This window comes from Sus scrofa, chromosome 1 (assembly GCF_054392235.1).
Source record: "Sus scrofa isolate SSC_HxYL_T2T_F1_AM1 chromosome 1, Sscrofa_HxYL_maternal_Yorkshire_Landrace_v2.0, whole genome shotgun sequence".
NCBI classification, from domain to species: Eukaryota; Metazoa; Chordata; class Mammalia; order Artiodactyla; family Suidae; genus Sus; species Sus scrofa.
This window is the reverse complement of record NC_139383.1, coordinates 211,672,581-211,693,373: the sequence shown is the minus strand read 5'-3', so window position 1 is coordinate 211,693,373 and position 20,793 is coordinate 211,672,581. Positions and strand designations below refer to the sequence as shown.

Below are 20,793 nucleotides of genomic sequence, written 5' to 3'. Positions count from 1 at the left end.
AATCTGAAACCAGTTTACTTGGGATCAGATCTCTATTCTTCAGCTTAACTGTGTGTGCTTCTGAACCAGAACCTCTGGCATCAGTTTTCTCATTTGTAAAAATAAGGTAATACTAACATGTACTTCATAGAATTATGAAGGATAAAAGAGCTACTTATAAACTACTTTGAATGGTGCCTGTCAGTTATGAGACACCTCATGACTGATAACTGCTTTTATGAACTAAATTAAAGTCAGGTGTAACCCTACAGGCCAGAAATACTGTCAGAGACAAACTGTCTAGTAAAATCTACTTTATAACTTAGACAATACAAATACCTGAACATGTTAATCATTCAGATAATTTAAACACCTGTATGTGTAAAGTAGATTTATTTTAGCTTTTGTGTTCAGCCTTGTGTCATCTTGTAAAACTAGTTTCCTTAGCTGGGGGACCTTAACCTCACTCTGGCCTCAAAAATCTAGAACCCAAAACCAGGGTTTGGATGGAGCCATTTCAGGTATATCACTGCATGTTGCTTCTCTGTGACTTCTATGAAAATGACTTTTTTACATGCTTGAAAAAATAAGAAAGGTGAAGTTTAAGTATTGAGTTTAGATATTCAATTGACCCATGAACAACATTAGGGTTAGGGGATACTGACCAACCATGCAGTCAAAAATTGGAGTATAACTTTACAGTTGGCTCTCCCTATCTGCAGTTCTGCATCCCAGGATTCAGCTAACCACAGATTGTCTAGTATTGTACTACAAATTTGTTGGAAAAAAAATCCATGTATGTGTATATCATACAGTTCATACCTGTGTTGTACAAGGATGAACTGTATATGTTTCTAGGTAGTTATCAGAATATATCAGAATGCTATTAGTCTTCTGGACAGTTCTATCCATATAATAAATTTGCTCTCTCCAGGGGAGAATAAATGTATATAAAATTTTTGTTCACTTCTGAATGGGGGCAGTTTGGGACTAGGGAGAGAATATGCATGTTAGGAGGAAATCTGAGGTAGTGCTCCAGTGATACAAATAGAAGTGGGTGAGGAAAGTGCTAATTATGTAAACAGAGCACATGTAAATGTGGTGGCTGGGTGACACTTCCCAGTAATACAGTTTGGCCTCCCTTGAGACCAAATTAATTCAGCTATCATAGTAGTCTAGCCAAGTCAACAGCCCCCACAGAAAGATTTAAAAGAATATTGGGGGAAGTTCCCCTATGGTTCAGTGGGTGAAGGGTCCAGAATTGTTACTGCTATGGTGTGGGTTTGATCCCTGGCCCAGGAACTTTGGCATACCACAGGTGTATCCAAAATAGATAGACAGATAGGTAGGTAGTAATCTGAAAAAAAATCCTGGCACACTAAAGAGACACCTCAGCCTATTGCTTGTATTTTTGTTATCTTAAAATGGCATTATCTTTCCGTGTGGCAGTGCAAAGTGCTGGTTCAGGTGTCAAGGCCCCAGGGTCTATCCCAGTGTTACTGGCTGGTCCACACCCATGAGCCTTCTCTTCCTCTTCCCTGTCATCATAGTACATGCCTCCCAGAGTGATTATAAAGATACACAATGCGTGCCACTGGCCTGAAATAGTTGTGATCTTCCTTCAAACATCTCTAGAAGCACTCTGAAATTTGGCCAAGACACATAGCTTGGTTTTTTGGAATTTTTAAAGACGTTCAATGAAAACAAGCCTGGGCTAGTTATATCTTAATTTTGAAAAAGGTTGGGGAGAGCAGCAAAGGAGGGAGGAGTGATTTAAGCCTTTGTATTTATAACCTATACTCCTTAGGGAAAAGTTATTTTCAGCATACACAGGATAAATAAACATGATGTAGCATAAACCAGTCACTGTCTATGGCTTGTCATGGTTCTAAATTTGGAGTTGCTGAGGCTCGTGTTAATTCTTTCTCCTATTGCCATGATAACACATTCTTTTTAAGGAAATAGGTTAATTTGTTTATGTGGTTCACACATGTGCAGACAAGACTTTGGCCTACATTGGAGCCTTCTATTGACTTTGAGTCACTCCATTTTATGTACAGTATCCTAGAAGCCCTGACCAATTATCTGGGAAATATGTAGAAATTTCCAGCATTGATAATTGTTATAAGACCAGTTTAGCATATACATATGGTGTTCACAATGTGCCCAACACAATTCCTTGCTATATATTCCTTAGCTCATTTAATCTTCACAGTATCTGAGTTATACAGTATTATTATGCTCATTTTACAGATGAGAAAACTAAGACATACAAAAGGGTAAGTGAATTTTCAGCAGTGCTTTAACAGTTAAATGTAAAAGACTAATTTTTCTCTTTTAATTAAAAAGGAATATTGAAACACAGGTGAAGAAAAAAAGATGAAGTTAATAACCTAACAGAAAAAGTGATCAAACTTTTAAATAATGTTTCTAAAACTTATGTTTGGCCTTGTCACTAAAGGGATGCCAAGATAAGTTTATTGTTGGACAGAGTCAGCATAGCCACATTCTGTTATTACTGTATGTCTTTACAGAGGCAACAGGCAAAAGAGATTATCAAATCATGTTCTACCCCCAAAAAGCTTTCACAAAATTCTCAGGTTTTGTATAAAAGAGCAATGAGAATGAGTTTCGCAGGAGCTTAAAAACTGTTGTTTCTGCATATATCCGAAATGTGAAGGAGGAAGGAAACTTAGTATGTAGCCTTGGAGCATAAGAGCACAGACTCAAGTTCACATTCACAATCCATATTAGTCTCTTAAAGCTGTTAAGAAGTAAGATGAAAACATGTAAACAAATGCCTGGTATGTAGAGAAAGCTCAGTTTGCTCTTGTAGCTATGAGCTATATACAAGAAGCTGGGCCAGAGATAGGATTATGTAAGTGGGTAAGAGTCTGGGAAACACCCTTCTCTGATCTCAGAGGTTCTCTTTGAGGCTTGTAGGTACTAAGTATTTATAGTAAAAAAAAATTTTAAGTAATTGTTAAAATATGGGGGGAGGATAAATTAAGCCCCGCTTGGGTTTGTATGTTTTGAATTCGGTTCTTTCTGTTCTAGGTCCTCATAGAAACTGCTAAGAAGCTAGGACTCCGGTGCCACTCAAAAGGGACAATGATCACAATTGAGGGACCTCGTTTTAGCTCCCGGGCAGAAAGCCTCACGTTCCAAACCTGGGGGGCGGATGTTATCAACATGACCACAGTTCCAGAGGTGGTTCTTGCTAAGGAGGCTGGAATTTGCTATGCAAGTATCGCCATGGCAACAGATTATGATTGCTGGAAGGAGCATGAGGAAGTGGTAGGTGGAATTCCCTTTGGAACACATATGGCCTGGGTTTCCATGTGCCATAAAGGCCAGTAAGATAGTATCTTAACTGTCTCTGTTATACTCATTCCAAAAAGTGCTTTTCTACTGGGCTTTGGGTTTTTCCTTTTTTCTTTTTTTTTTTTTTTTTTTAGGCTGCAGTTGCAGCATATGGAAGTTTCCACCAGGCTAGGGGCTGAGTTGGAGCTGCAGCTACGGTCTGTACCACAGCCACGGCAAGACCAGATCCAAGCTACATCTGCAACCCATGCCACAGCTTGTAGCAATGCCAGATCCTTAACCTACTGAGCAAGGCCAGGGATCCAACTGCATCCTCGTGGACACTGTCAGGTTCTTAACCTGCTAAGCCACAATGGGAACTCCTACTAGGTTTTTAAAGTCAGCTTTTTATACATTGTCATTAGATATTACCAAATAATTTCTATAGTTCTCACTGGAAGACAAGAACAAAACACTTCACAGAGAAGAAAAAGACATTTTTATCAAAGAATCAACATGGAACAGTACATTGTAAACATGTAGGTATGCTGGGAGTCATATTGAGACTTGGCTCTTACATTAAGGATAAAGACTTTTGGTTATAAGTTATTTATACTGTGCTACTATTTATTTATTTATTTATTTATTTATTTATTTATTGTCCTTTTTTTTGCAATTTCTTTGGGCCGCTTCTGCGGCATATGGAGGTTCCCAGGCTAGGGGTCGAATTGGAGCTGTAGCCGCCGGCCTACGCCAGAGCCACAGCAACACGAGATCCGAGCCGCGTCTGCAACCTACACCACAGCTCATGGCAATGCTGGGTCGTTAACCCACTGAGCAAGCAAAGGCAGGGACCGAACCCGCAACCTCATGGTTCCTAGTTGGATTCGTTAACCGTTGTGCCACAACGGGAACTCCTATTCATTTATTTTTAATTTTTATTAAAGTATAAATGTATTAATTTCTGCTTTACTGCAAAGTGATTCAGTTATATATATATATACACATTCTTTTTTATTTTTTTCCACTAAAGTTTATCTCAGAATATTGAATACAGTTCCCTGTGTATTCAATAGTAATACACAGAGAACTGATACAGTAAAACCTTGCTTATCCATTCTATATGCAATAGTCTGCATCACTAACCCCAAACTCCCAGGTTACCCCGCCTCCCTGCCCCCAACTATAAGTCTGTTCTCCACAACTGTGAATCTGTTTGTTTTTTGTGGATAGGTTCATTTGTGTCATATTTTAGATTCCACATATAAGTGATATCATATAGTAATTTGTCTTTCTCTTTCTGACTTCACTTGGTATGATAATCTCTAGTTCCATCCATGTTTCTGTAAATGGCATTATTTCATTCTCTTTTATGGCTGAGTAGTATTCCATTGTGATCCTGAGTAGTATCCCATTTAGGTTGTTTCCATGTCTTGGCTATTGCGAATAGTGCTGCTGTGAACATGTGTCTTTTTGAATTATAGTTTAGTCTGGATATATGTCCAGGAGTGAGATTGCTGGATATCATATGGTAATTGTACTTTTAGTTTTTTGAGGCATCTCCCTACTGTTTTCCAGAGTGGTTGCACCAACTTATATTTTCACCAAGAAAGTGTAGAAGGGCTCCCTTTTCAGCACACCCTCTCTCCAGCATTTATTTTTTGTAGACTTTATTTTTTTATTTCTATTTTTTTTTTGCTTTTTTATTTTTTATTTTTTTTAGGGCTGCACCCATGGCAATGGAAGTTCCCAGGCATAGGGGGCAAATCAGAGCTATAGCTGCTGGCCTACACCACAGCCACAGCAACTCAGGATCCAAGACATGTCTGCGACCTACACCATAGCTCACGGCAATGCTGGATCCCCAACCCACTGAGTAGGGCCAGGGATCAAACCCACATCCTCGTGGATGCTAGTCAGATTCGTTTCCACTGTGCCACAATAGACTTTAATGATGGCCATTCTGACTGGTGTGAGGTAGTACCTCCATTATAGTTTTGATTTGCATTTCTTTAATGATTAGTGATGTTGTACCTACTAGTCATCTGTATATCTTCTTTGGAGAAATATCTATTTAGATCTTCTGCCCTTTTTTTTTTCTCCAATTGGCTTTGTTGTTGAGTTGTATGAGTTGTTCACATATTTTGGAGATTAAGCCCTTATTGGCCACATTGTTTGCAAATACTTTCTCCCATTCCATAGGTTGTCTTTTCATTTTATGGTTTCCTTTGCTATGCAAAACCTTGTAAGTTTCATTGGGTCCCATTGGTTTATTTTTGTCTCTATTTCTATCACCTTGGGAGACTGACCTAAAAAAGCACTGGTACAATTTATGTCTGAAAATGTTTTGTCTATGATCTCTAGGATTTTTATGGTGTCCTGGCTTATGTTGAAGTCTTTAAACCATTCTGAGCTTATTTTTGTTCATGGTGTGATTGTGTGTTCTAGTTTCATTGATCTACATGCAGCTGTCCAACTTTCCCAGTATCACTTGCTGAAGAGACTATCTTTCTCCCATTTCATTGTCGTCTCCTTTGTTGCAGATCAATTGACCATAGGTGTGTGAGTTTATTTCTGAGCTATCTATTCGGTTCCCTTGATCTTTATGTCTGTTTTTGTGCCAATACCACACTGTTTTGATTACCATAGCTTTGTATTATTGTATGAAGTCTGGGAGGGTAATGCCTCCTGCTGTTTGTTTGCTTCAGGACTCCTTTGGCAATTTTGAGTTTTTTATGGTTTCATATAAATTTTTGGATTTTTTTTTTCTAGTTCTGTGAAAAATGTCATCAGTAATTTGATATGTATCACATTAAATCTGTAGATTGCTTTGGGTATTATGGCCATTTTAACAGTATTAATTCTTCTAATCCAAGAGCATGGGGTATCTTTCCATTTCTTCGAATCTTCTTTAATTTCCATTATTAATGTTTTATAGTTCTTAGTATGTCTTTCACCTCCTTGGTCAGGTTTATTCCTGGGTATTTTATTTTTTGGTGCAATTTTAAAAGGTATTTTTTTATATATTCCTTTTATGATATTTCATTGTTAGTGTAAAGAAATGCAACCAAAATTAACCTTGTTTCTTGCTACTTGCTGAATTCATTTATCAGATCTAGTTGGTTTTGTGTGTAGTCCTTAGGGTTTTCTATGTATAGTATCATGTCATCTGCATATAGTCACAGTTTTTACCTCTTTCCTTCCAATTTAGATAAGTTTTATCTTCTCTGATTGCTATGATTAGGACTTTTAATACTATATTGAATAAAAGTGGTAAGAGTAGACATACTTGTCCCAGAATTTAGAAGGAAGGCTTTCAGCTTTTCTCTGTTGAGTATTATATTGGCTATGGGTTTGTCATAAATGGCTTTATTACATTGAGATGAGTTCCCCGTATACTCCCTTTGGTAAGAGTTTTCGTTTTTAGGGCTGCACTTACAGCATATGGAAGTTCCAAGGCTAGGGGTCAAATCAGAGCTACAGCTGCCGGCCTATACCACAGCCACAGCAACACAAGATCTAAGCTGTGTCTGCGACCTACATCACAGTTCACCCAACACCAGATCCTTAATCCACTGAGCAAGGCCAGGAATTGAACCTGCATCTTCATGTATTGTAGTTGAGTTTGTTAACCACTGAGCCACGAAGGGAACTCCCTGGTAAGAGTTTTTATCATGAATGGATGTTGGATTTTGTCAAATGCTTTTTCTGCATCTATTGAGATGATCATGTGATTTTTGAGTTTCTTTTGTTAATGTGGTGTATTACATTGATTTGCATATGTTGATCACAACCATCCTTGTGATCTTGGGATGAATTCCACTTGGTTGTGGTATCTGATTTTTATGTTTTAGCTTGTGAAAATTTTGTTGAGAATTTTTGCATCCATATCTGTGAAGATACTGACTTTTTTTTTTTTTGGTCATATTTTTATCTGGTTTTGATATTAAGGTGATAGTGGCTTCATAGAATGTCTTTGGGAGTTTTCCCTCCTCTTCAGTCTTTTGGAAAAATTTGAGAAGGATTGGTAAAATTCTTCTTTGTAAGTGTGGTAGAATTCACCTGAAGCCATCTGGCCCTGGCCCTCTGTTTGTAGGGAGTTTTTCTTACTACAAATTCTATTGCACTTCTAGTGATTGGTCTGTTCAAATTATCTATTTCTTCTTGATTCAGTTTTGGAGGTCTGTTTCTACAAAGTTGTCCATTTCTTCTAGGTTGTTCAATTTGTTGGCATATAAGTATTCATAGTATTCTCAAAGTTTTTTTTGTATTTCTGTGATATCAGTAGATATTTCTCCTTTTTCATTTTGTGTATTTGGGTTCTCTCTTTTTGGTGAGCCTGGCCAGAGGTTTGTCAGTTTTGTTTACACTTTAAAAGAATCAGCTCTTGGTTTGATTGATTGATTGATTGATCTTTTTGCCTTTTTCTAGGGCCGCTTCCCATGGCATATGGAGGTTCCCAGGCTAGGGGTCTAATCGGAGCTATAGACGCCGGCTTATGCCAGAGCCACAACAACTCAGGATCCGAGCTGCATCTTCAACCTACACCACAGCTGGCAGCAACACCAGGTCCCTAACCTACCGAGCAAGACCAGGGATCGAACCCACAGCCTCATGGTTCTCAGTCGGATTCATTAACCACCATGCCACAATAGGAACTCCCTATTTTCACTTATTTTTTTATATTACTCAATGACTTTATTACATTTATAGTTGTACAATGATCATCACAACCCAATTTCTATTGTTTTAAAATCTCTACTTCCTCTTTGATCTTTATAATTTCCTTCCTTGTTTGATTTGTTCTTTTTCTAATTCTTTTAGGTGGTAGGTTAGGTTGTTGCTTTGAGATTTTTCTTGTTTTTTAAGGAAGGCTTATATCACTGCGCACTTCTCTCTAAGAACTTCTTTTCTGGCATTACATAGATCTTAGGTGGTTGTGTTTTCATTGTTGTTTGTTTCAAGGTATTTTTTAATTTCCTTTTTGATTTCCTCACTCACGCATTGGTTTTTTGGTAGCATATTGTTTAGTCTCCATGTAATTTTTTTTTTCCTCATTTATTTTTCTGTGGTTGATTTCTAGTTTCATGCCATTATGGTCAGAAAATATGCTTGAAACAAATTCTGTACTCAACTTTGTTGAGGCTTGTTTTGAGCCACAGTATGTGGTCAATCCTAGAGAATGGTCCATGTGCACTGGTTTTTTTGGATGTAATATCCTGAAGCTGTCAGTTAAGTCTAACTGTTCTAATGTATCATTTAGGATCTCTGTTGCCATATTGATTTTGTATTCCCATCAATTTCTCCCTTTATGTCTGTTAGTATTTGTTTTATGTATTTGGGTGCTCCTCTATTAGGGGTGTATATGTTGATGAGTGTAAACTCCTCTTCTTGTATTGATCTTTCTTTATAGCCTTTGTTTTAAAGTATATTTTGTCTGATATGAGTATTGCAACCCCCACTTTCTTGTCATTTCCATTCACATGAAATATTTTTCCATTCCCTCACTTTCAATCTATGTGTGCCCTTTGCATTAAAGTGGGTCTCTTATGGGAAGCATCTTGTAGGGGTTTTTTTGTTTGTTTGTTTGTTTTGTTTTTGTTTTGTTTTTTAATGCAATCTGCCATTCTGTGACTAGTCAGAGCATTTAGCCCATTGACATTTAAGGTGATTTTGATAGATATGTATTTCTTGCCATTTTAAACACTGTTTTTCCCATTAATTTTATATTTCTTCTTTGTCCCCTTTTCATTTTTCTTTTTGTGACTTGATGATCTTCTTTTGTATTATGCTTATGTTTTCTTTGGGTTTTGTGAATCTGCTGTATGTTTTTGATTTGTGGTTGCTCAGTTTTTCAAGTATGTTAAACCCCTTCCTATATCTGATTTAGACTTGTAGTCATATAGGCTTAAACACAGTCTAGACAAAAAGCCCCTAAATTTTCTTCCTGTCCTCCCCCACGTTTTATGATTTTGATGTCCTCTTTTACATCTTCATATTCATACTTTTTCCTGTTCATTGTGGTTATCATTGCTTTCACAGACCTTTTCAAATATTTTTTTAAATCTTTGTACTGGTTTAAGCAGTTTACTCCCTGGTTGTGATATTTCTCATTCCTATAAATTCTTCATTTCTAGCTCGAGAAGATCTTTCAATGAATAGGTTTAGCATAGCTATATTCTTTTAGTTTTTGCTTGTCTGAGAAATTATTTCTCTCTTCTATTCTAAATGATAACATTGCTGGGTAGAGTATGCTATGTTGCAGGTTTTTCTCTTTCAGGACTTTGAATATATCTCGCACTCCCTTCTGGCCTATGTTTCTGTAATCAGCCAATAGCCTTATAGGGGTTCCACTGTAATTAACTTTTTGTTTTTCTCTTGCTGCTTTTAGAACTTCTCTTTAACTTTTGCCATTTTTATTATATATCTTGGTGTGTGTCTGTTTGGGTTTATCTTGTTTGGAAACCTCTGCTTGCTATATTTGGATATCTGTTGCCCTCTGTTCCTGTTTCCTTCCTGTCTTACTTCAGCCATAATTTCTTCAGATAAATTTTCAGTCCCTTTTTTCTCTTTCTTCTCCTTCTGGGATCTCTATAATGCAGAGATTGACACACTATATTATCCTATAGGTCTCTTATATTGCTTTCATTTTCTTTTCTTGTGGGTTTCTGTCTGATGTTTTAATTGAGTGATTTCCATTCTATCTTCTAAATTGTCCTGCATTATTTTTCAATATCTACCATATTTATTACTGTCTCCTACTTTTTGTCCTTGTTCTTTGTTCCTATTTTCATGTCCTACTTTTGTCATTAACATATAGTTGATTCATAATGTTGTGCCAATTTCTGCTGTACAGCAAAGTAGTAACTCAGTCATACACACACACAAACACACACACACTCTCCTATATTATCTTTGATCATGGCCTGTTTTAAGAGATTGCATATAGTTCCCTGTGCTATAGAGTAGGACCTCATTGTTTATCTATTCTAAATATAATAGTTTGCATCTGCTAACCCCAAACTCTCAGTCCATCCCACTCCCTCCTCCTTTCCCCTTGGCAACCACAAATCTCACTCTGCATTATTCATTCTCTTATTCATTGCCTTTAATTCAGCTTTCATCTCTGCAAATGAATATTCCAAGTTTTCATGGCTCTTCCTTAGTTTCTAGTTCCTTTTTAGAGTAATCTGCATTTCTGTTGATGGCCTTTCTTGATTCCTTCATTATTTTCATTATCTCCTTTTTGAACTTGGTGTCTGTTTGACTAAAGGGGTCAGTTTCATTGTTTGTTCCTTCTTGGGAATTCTCTTTGGTCTTTACCAACTGGCAGTGTTTCCTTCTTCATTTTACTAATATTTCTCTTAACCTGTGAGTTTAGGAAAAGCAATTATCTACTGTAGCCTTGGCTATTTTTATGCAGGAGCATTCCCTGCATAGTTTGCATGAATTTAATATTTTTGGCATGAGGGCTGGTTTCAGTATTGATGCCTTCCACCTCATTCCTCAGAGTGGGCCTTCCACCTTATTCCTCAGTGTGTGCCCTTATCCTCTTGATAGGGGTGTGCAGATGCAATGGTCCTCATGCGCTCCCAGGACCTGTGGCATGGGGACTGCAATTGGTTCATGCTTCTCTCTCAGGGCAGATGGCAGCCTGCACCCTCCTCTAGAGCCCATGATGGCTCATGCTTACCCCCAGAGTTTGTGTAGGCAGTGTTAGCTGTGAGCTGTTAGCTGTGAGCACATGCACATGCACATGGTCCCTCCCCTCATGAGCCACCCATCAAGCCTTGCCTCTTTGGGAGCCCAGGCTTCTTCCATGTACCCCTTTGGCTGCCACTGCTCAACACTTAAGCTCCTTCAAGCTGTCTCCACACAGCCAACCCCAATGCTCTCCCCAGGTCTGACCTCCAAGCCCAAGCTTCAGCACCCAGCCCCTGCCTGCACTATTATATGTGCATCTCTGGCTGGGGAGAACAGGACAGCAGGATTGACCATCTATGCAGGCCTTTCTCTGTTTTGCCTACAGCAAACCAGTTGCTGCACTCCACTCCAAGGCACTGAAGAACCCCCTCTGTCCCAGCTGATCTCCCTACTGAAGGAACTTTCCAGGATGCGGGAACCTTTACTCTTTCACAGCTCCTTCTCAGGAGCACAGGTTCTATCTTCATTCTTTTTTTTTTTTTTTCCTCTCTTTTCTTTCATTTTACCAAGTTACATGGAAATGTTCTTGCCCTATCAGAAGTCTGAGATCTGCTTGCATTCAGTAGCTGTTTCATGTGAAACATTCCACATGTAGATGCTTTTTGTTTTGTTTTGTTTTTTGTCTTTTAAGGGCCGCACCCACACCATATGGAAGTTCCCAGGCTAAGTGTCAAATTGGAGCTGTAGCCGCCAGCCTGTACCAAAGGCACAACAATGCAGGATCCCAATTGTGTCTGTGACCTACACCACAGCTCACAGCAACACAAGATCCTTGTGAGCGAGGCTAGGGATAAAACCCACGTCCCCATGGATACTAGTGGGGCTCGTTACTGCTGAGCCACAATGGAAACTCTATTGGTGCATTTTTGATATATCTGTGGGAGGAGGGGAGCTCCATGTCCTACTCCTCTGCCATCTTGATCATCTCTCCCATTACTATTTATTACATAGGAAAACTTACTTACCTCTTTTTGGTAATAGAATACTATTAATATCTGTAACCTATCATGGATGAGTACCACGCTAGGTATAAGAATACCACAGCAGGTAGACAAGTCCATGAGGAGCCAACATTCTGGGGTTTTGAGAAGCTGGGTAGAGATCAAGCAAATCATCCTGAGAAGGCTCAGGGTTATAAAAAGTAGTGTGGTGGGATACAGAGGTACATATCCAATTGGCACATCCAAATACTTGAAGTCCGGGGAGCCTTCCTGATTTAGGTGTGATGAGGAAGATGGCCTTGCTTGAGTGGAAAGGAGGGAGGCAGGGCCATGTAGACCATGTAAGGATTTCGGATGGGAGGTCAGTGATGGTTTTTAGGCAAGAAAGACAGCAAGGTCCAGCTACTATTTGAGGATACTGGGCCACAGAGGTCAGGCTTTCAAAACAAGTTTTCTTTGTGGAAAACTTCAGACATTTACAAAATACAGTGTCTAGTATTATGAATCCCCAGTTACCCATCATCCAGCTTTCCACAATTATTAGCCATGGCAAATCTTGTGTTTTATATATACGCCCATACCCTCATTAATTTGAAGTAAATTTTTCTAAACGGTTTCTCTTAAATTTTAAAAAAACCCAACACCACTGTTGTATGAAAAAATATTAATTCCTTAATATAGTCAAATATCCAAACTTTTCACATTTTCTCTTGTCTCATAATTTTTAACTGTTCAAATCAGGGTCCCCTATAATCCATACATTGCATTTGAATAAAATGCCTCTTAAATCTTTTAATCTAATATTTCCCTTCTTTTCTTTTCATTCCTTGCATTTTACTGGAAGAAACAAGATGATTTCTCTTGTCATTTATCTCATTTTAAAAAGAGAAAGGGAAAAAAACTACAGTCAAGTTTTGAAGGAAGAACAGGGGTGGCTATTCTGAACACATTCAGGGGAATTTACCACCATCTCACAGCTGCTTATTTTACCACTCAGTTTCATGTAAAACAAGGTGAGATATTCAAGCTGCTTGTCCATCCTTGTGTATGGAGTTTGGGTCATGGATGAACACAGATTCATGGCTTGCATGAATGTCTTATCCTGGCTCCTCAGTGTAATAATAAACTGTTGCCAACTCCTAGATTGTTATATAAGAGATTTGTAAATCCTGACCCAACATAATATCTGACTTGGCAGCTTTGGACACGTAAGGGTCACCTCAGCCTCATGGTATTGAGAAGCTATTTCCAGTTAATAGAAGACGCCAGCCTTTGCCACCCCCCAGGAGCAGATTGCTTCCTGCCTGTGGCTTTCTGTTCAATCTAATAACATTTGTCTCCTCTGCAGAGCTAATGGCGCTTTCATTTAGTGGGCCACATGAGGTTTGGAAAACAGTCAATTGGAGTTACTTCAGTTAAAAGCATAAAAACTAAGCTCTGTGTAAGTGGTAAGGCACAAAGGCAAATAATGTTAAATGCCACAAGGAAAGCACAAAGATGGCATCACTTCAGTCAGCTATATGTATCATTACGCTTTAAACCAGATGTGCAGCCTGGTTGGCAAGAAGGTTTTAGAGATGCCTAAACTGGGTGGGAATTGAAAAAAACTTTTGAGATTTAAGCTGGATAATGGACAGAGGGTTAGAATTTATTGTCAGGTTAGTATAAAGGGCATTTTGGGTGGAGTGCAACAGCAGAGAAAAAGGAGATCAGAATCTATATCTAAATATCAGCCACAAGGAAAAGTGTGAGAAAAATGGTAAAATGAAGTAAATCTCTTAGATGCTTCATGAACCTGCATTTGAAGATTTCACCTAAAACATGTCTGTACAATACCTGGCAGGCACCCAACTGGTCATCGCTTTGTGCTGTGATCCCTTCCCACAGTGATGGGACTCCCCTCTGCTACAGTGCTCATCATCTCAAAGTTGGTAGAGGGGTCTGGACTTTATCCTCTAGGAAGTACGAAGAAAGGTGTAATCATTGTGCCCCTAAATCTTAGGTATCTTCTCAGCATAGTGCAGCATGACAGGTACTCTCTCCAATCATCTGTTTTATACTTAAAATTTTTTTCAGCTTCCTTATGAAGCAATTTTAGTCATTTATTAGAAACCGGCAATGTTATGAGCTTCCATGAATCCAGCATCCAGCTTCAACTATAAACATACCAACTTAAGGCCAATCATATCTCATCTATACTCTGATCCATAATTTTATCTATAAACATTTTAGGAGACATCAAAAATAACCACATAACCGTTACCATATTTCAAAAATAATTCCTTTATATTCAGGCAATGTTCAATTTTCTAGTTATCTCAACTAGTATAAATGATTTTTTTCTTAAAGGTGTTCTTAAAAAAAAATCAGTTCATTTGTCCTGTGGAGTTTCCCACAGTGCAGATTATTGAAATGATCTCTCCTTAGTGTAGTTTATCAAATTTCTCACTCCTGTGTATTTTCAGTAAATTGGCAGCTGGATCTAGGGATTTGATCAGATTCGGATACTAGAATTCATAAGGAAGCTCATTCAAGTGATTTGTTTCTGTGTTTGGTTTGGGTTTTTTGGTTTTATATTAAGAGCCCATCCATTAATTCACAGGAAGCTATAAAAATGTTGATACTTTCATTCCACAGTCTGTCTTTATTAGCTGGATGACTTCTCTAAAGAGAAATGTGTTTATTTTCTGATTTATCCAATATAGCAACAGCTTAAAAAGTAGAATCCATTCTATGGACATAAAGAGAAGAGCCATAATCTTTCTAGACTGTGCTAACACATTATACATCTGAGGAAGTTTCTCAGACACCATATTGAATGGCACTGGTGCTTTTCAGAGATGTCATTAGGTTTCTCCAAGACCTCTCCACTGTTAAATGCAGAGCTTGGGCTCAGGGGATGGAAACCAGAGTAAACTGACTTCAACAGATCTGGTAAGAACTCAGGAAAATGTTCTATGAAAACTAGTGGGATTTTCAATTGCTGGTAATATCCTGTGCTATTGTTTCTCTAGGTTTCAGTGGATCGGGTTTTAAAGACCCTGAAAGAAAATGCCAATAAAGCCAAAAGTTTACTTCTTACTACCATACCTCAGATAGGATCCATGGAATGGTCAGAAACCCTCCATAACCTGAAGGTAAGTACCTCAGCTACCTGCAGGCAGACACTTCCATAGTCCCTTAGCTGCTTTTTCTCTTACTTGCATTTCACCCTGGATCCCTCAATGTACTTTATACTGGCCTAGATGTTTTCTGTAAATTGTCATGCCATATACTACCATATTAACCATTTGTGAAACTGAGTAGTCATATATTCTGGCTGGTAATGCAAGAACATTGGAAGTGGAGGTGGGGGATTTTATTATTTAATCTAGGTTCTCGACATTGTCCTGCTTTGCAGTGTATCCCTAAGTCTTACTTCAGAAGATTGGTAGTAATTGCTCTGCACATGGATTACACTGCAGGCAAAAATGTTCTCTTTGGCAGATCCATGCACAGTGTTGGCAGCCGTAAAAGTCAAAACACATAGCAATACTAAAATGGTGCCAAGGAATGTCTACTTAACGGTTAATGTTGCATCAAACTAAGACAGTAATTAATGATAAACATGTCATGTGCTGCAGATTGGTAGCTTTTCAGTTCTAGTATTAAATCCTTGATTATAATTTGAATTGACTACTGAGCTGAAAGATGTATTTTTTTTTTTTTTCTCCTTAGTGCCACACATACGGCATATGGAGGTTCCCAGGCTAGGGGTCTAATCGGAGCTGCAGCCACTGGCCTACACCACAGCTTACGGATATGCCAGATCCTTAACCTGCTGAGTAAGGTCAAGGATCGAACCTGCAACCTCATGGTTCCTAGTCAGATTCATTTCCACTGCAGCATGATGGGAACTCTCCAGAGATGTGTTTTTTATCTGGACATCTTGTAACTCTCTTGGTTAACTACCTTTGATAAAGAGCAGCCTGAAATTGATCAGATGTTATGTTCACCTAATATCCAAAGAGGGTAGCCAGCACATCCTAAAATCTCCTAAGCATACCTCTACTGTTAGGTCTTATGACAAGTGGTTGAGAGAGGATTTGAAAAGTCGATAATAACTCTCTCCACCTGAATTATCTCTGAGGAGCCCTGGAACAAGAACCACAATTTTAGTATGATGAGGACATCATCTGATAAATAAATGACTGCCAACTGATGGGCATGGAGGGGACATGATTTGTAGCATCTGCTAACTGATGTGGTATAAATGCTCTTGCAGAGCCAATTTCACACTACCAACATGAAGCCACTGGTAAACTGGGAAGTGATACACAGAGTCAGTTTTTATAAGCTGGTACAAGTAGGTTCCAGCACATCACTGTAATAAGGTGCCTCTCAGCCTTGAGGATTGGCAAAATCAGGAATATTGGAATTTATAATCTGTCTTCCATTACAGACTTTAAATCCATAAGACACAGGAAACACATCTGTTGGTTTCTGCCTATATACCGAGGAGATGAATGTTCTTTATGGAGTATTCCCCCCCCAAAGTATTTCATCATAACTGAAATACAGGCAGCCCTTATTATAATGATGACGAAAAGGAAAACAGAAGCAAATGCTAAGAATGTTAAGCGTTGAGAATGTCAGTTTGGACTACAAACAGTTACCTTTTGCTGAACATGAGTATAATGTGACAGGGCAGCAGGACTGGTTTGTCTAAATAAACACTCTATTAATTGTCAGGAAATGTGATTCACTTTTGCTGCAGTTGAGGCTAATGTTATCTGCAAGATTGGATGGTGTCTGGTTTGGTTTGGGTTTTTTTTAAGGTTTCTGATCCCACTTTGACTGTAGTCTTTGGTCTCAAGTATCTTGAACTTAAGATACTTTCTCAACCAACAAGTTTATTATTTCAACTTCATTTTTAAGTAAAAATGTTTGGATAATAAAAGTCAGTATTCTTCTGGGCAGCTCCTGAAAATGTGTGTAAAATTGTGTTTCTGCATATATGCCTTTTTTAAGAGGGAAAATGAATTGCTGCTCTAGACAAAACTGAGAATCATGGCCTCCATTCTATAGCATTAAGGAGCACCATACTAATAATCCCTTATTCCAGGGTAGTAGTTTCAGCTCTCAGCACTACAGTGTGTATCATTAATTCACTCATTAATTCACTTCAGAAAAACTTAGCACCTGATGTATGTCGAGCTGTGGTTTACACAGATAACTAAGATTTGCTGTAATGAATAAATTCCTATTCTATTTGTAGATACAAGCATATTAAAATTTCAATCACTTTTTTCAGTGGGATAAGGTGAATGATGGGGGTTGCATAAACAATCCAGGCTAGGGGGTGGTGTATAAAATGTGTCCTAGTGGATGTAAAAGGGGCAAGGGCATAGAGATAAGTGAGAATCAGAACAGTTCTGTGAGATAAACATTCTGAGCCTCACTTTACATGAAGAATGAGGAACTAACAAGAGTTATGCTCAAAGTTCCACATCTGATTAGTGATTTTTTTTTTTTTTTTTAAGCACCGTACCCAATGGCATATAGAGGTTCCCAGACTAGGGTCGAATTAGAGCTGTAGCTGCCAGCCTACACCACAGCCACAGCAACTCAGGATCCAAGCCACATCTGTGACCTACACCACAGCTCATGGCAATGCCAGATCCTTAACCCACTGAGTGAGGCCAGGGATCAAATCCACCTCCTCATGGATACTAGTTGGGTCGTTAACTACTGAGCCACAATGGAAACTCCTGATTAGTGATTTTCAAACTTTGGTGAACATGAGAACTTTCTGGAGTGTCAATTCAGTGTGTATTCCATGAGTCTTCACTCTGTAAAATCTAACTCTGTTAACAAGCACTTCAAGTGTTATCATGCCCTATAAGCATGAAAAACCCCTGCCTATAGTATCTGTTTGGTTAATCATAACGTGTACCTGCTTTCTTCCTTTCAGAAAATGGCCCAGTTTTCTGTTTTGTTACCAAGACATTAAAAACAAGGAGACTTTCTAACTCCAGTCATTGGGAAATTCCTGCTTAACTTGTGAGAACATGGAAAAGACATGGAGCTTTTGTGCTCTTGCCCCCTAAGGAAGAACAAGTGATAAGACAAGACTTTGCTCACATCAGAGATGCCTTCTAAAAGACCTGGACAGCTTCAAATAATAAAAGGAAAGCAAATGAGCAGTAAAATGTAGGGAAAAGCTTACACTTTAGAAAAAAGACAAAAAGATCATTTCATCATTTCCCCATTAAATTTGTAACAATAAAAGAGTAGGCAGTAACATCCAGTTTCTTTGTTGCCAAGGAATGTGAAGAAGAAATAGTTCTTGAGCTATTTATTGACATGACTATAAATTGGTAGAATCTTTTTGGAGGGCAATTTGGTAAAATACATCAAAAGGCTTGAAAATATTTAACATCCTTTGTGCTGGTTACTCCTAGGAATTTATCTTTAAGAAATATCAGAGATACATACAAATAATTATGTATAAAGAAGGGTGTATAACATACTATAGTAGCAAATATTCAAAACAATCTGAATATCCAGCTGGAGGTAAATTATCATTAAGCTCTAATCAGACTGTGAAGCAGCCAACTGAAGATCATGTTTTCACATAATATTTAATGGACTAAAGAAATGGTTGATGTATAATATGAAATGAAAAAGGGATATGTAACCATTTAACAGTACTAATTTGTTTTAAAAATTCTACATAAATATGTACTAAGACTAGAAAGAAATATATATATATAATCTTTTGTTATTGTATTTGGGGGGATACTAGATAATTTTGCATTTTCTTTATATTTTTCCATGTCTTCACATAATTCACAATGAATATAATCAAATAATAAAGTTATTTTAAAAATAAAAATGGATTTAGAAAGATCCACTTGTGGAAACAGAGTTTCTGGTAATGTAGCAAAACTTAAGATGGTAATACTAAGAGGTGTTCTGTTTACTAAGAGGTGTTCTGTTTGAGCTTCATCTTTTTGTTACAAAAAATGATCAGTGACTATATAGTCAGAACAATACTTGGGTTTGCAACAACTTGAGAAAAGCTAGCTGTTTAATACAGATCTAATCTTAATTTGTTTAAGAGACTGTATACACACATTATAGTGTGTCATATTTTTAAAATTGATATTTGACTTTGTTTCTACTTGTTTTATGATTTGATGAATTACTTTAAATGAGTTCATGGGGTTTTTTTAAATAAAGAAAATGTGAGCTTCTTACTGTTTTTTGTCAAGTTTATAGGAATGTGTTTTGTTATCGCAGGGAGATCATTTTTTTCCCTCAGGATTATTGCCCCTCACTGTTGTCTTAGTCCTTTAGGGATGTATCTCTTGTCTGTTTTAAGAGTCTATAGAATAAATATATTTCTGTCTTAGAAGCTGTCTTTAAGATAATGAGCTGCTAATTGTAAACAATAAACCAGTTACCTTTCAGCATGAATGCTGAGCTGTTTGGGTTACATGGGAGTATGGCTCTTGGATTCTCTGATGCAGGAGAGTCAACTCTTCCTTGCCCGTGAGAGCCACAGAGGACCTAATGGGTCTGAAACCAGGGTTGTCTGGCTCTATACCCTATGACTGTTTTCACTGCCGTATAATATATACTATGCCTTGCTTTCCTTCATTCTTGGTACATGTCTGAGAATCTCAGAGCCAAAACGTGGGCATTTGCTGCCTTCAGGAAATACAGTGCTTCTCAAATTACAGAAGTACTTTTCTTGACCTGGTAGCCTTTTCTTGCAACCTCATTTTCAGACTTCTCAAATGGAGTATACAGTACTCTTGTTATCCATCATTCCTTAAAGGAAATAATATAATTTTCCTCATACCTATTCTAAGGACTTGCTGACCATTTCTTCCTGGAGTGCTTCTCACTTCTATGGTACTTCACTCCTTTTTTTTTAGCTACAAAAATAAGTGAACACTGTGATAGGTTTTTAGCATTTTGAAGTTTCCTCAGTGGATTGTGGGCATAATGGAAAAGTTCTAGCTTAATGAACTAAGTTGGAAGAGTGCTGAGTTACTAATTAGTACATCTGTATCTACTTAGAAATGTTTATTGGCATTATGAGCTGCTTATTTTTGTTTTATGTTTTTAATGATTTTGATGGTGATATACCAGAACAGTTCATATGTAGAGTCTTAATCTAAAAACAGTGGAGATGGCTGAAACAGCAGGGTTACATTTGAGACCTGAAAATACTTTGCAGATTAGCCTTGGTGCACACTGGATTTGTTTATAATAGACCAAAGCTTAAGAATGGCTAAGATTCTCAGTGGTGTAGGGGAGTTTAAATAAGGTGCACCAATTCAAATAAATAATGTCTCTATGTGCCAGTATAGAACAAAAAAAGTGGAAATCAGAAAAATATGTAAAGTAAAATAAGAATGCAGTTTATATGGGCAGTGGATAACATATTTATGCTTTCTGTCCATAGTTTCTGGAAAAAAAGCTGAGTGATAACCTCTGAAGTATGAATCAAGAGACCTACTGTCTACCTCAAACCTTTTTGTACTGTTTGAAATTTTTACCATAAGCATATACCCTTATAGTTTGTATATTTTGAGGAATGGAGAACAGAGGAGACCTTGCTTTGTAGCAGTTTGTATGAAACATAATTTTCTTAACCTGACATTGAATTATTTTAGTCATGTCAGGGACACTTGTGTCCAGTTCTGAGCATAACTTTCAGGGGAACGCTGACTATCTAAAAAGCACCAATAAAAGTATATGGAAACTGGGAAGACCATGCCACACATATAATGGTTCAAGGAATTGATGTGTCCAACCATTTAAGAGAAAATCTTAAGTGAGCATTTGTTTTACTTTTTATAGCCACACCAGC

General features: G+C 37.8%; 1 protein-coding gene across 1 annotated transcript in view; it reads left to right on the top strand.

Moving 5' to 3' along the window:
• The window catches only part of MTAP (methylthioadenosine phosphorylase), a 50,917-nt gene extending 31,752 nt beyond the window's left edge, over positions 1–19,165 (top strand). The window contains exons 6-8 of the mRNA XM_003121879.5: positions 3,037–3,276; positions 14,942–15,064; positions 17,881–19,165. Of these exons, the coding sequence (XP_003121927.4) occupies positions 3,037–3,276; positions 14,942–15,064; positions 17,881–17,919 (402 nt within the window). The 3' untranslated portion in view covers positions 17,920–19,165. The remainder of the gene's footprint in view (positions 1–3,036; positions 3,277–14,941; positions 15,065–17,880) is intronic.
• The last annotated feature ends 1,628 nt before the right edge of the window (positions 19,166–20,793 follow it).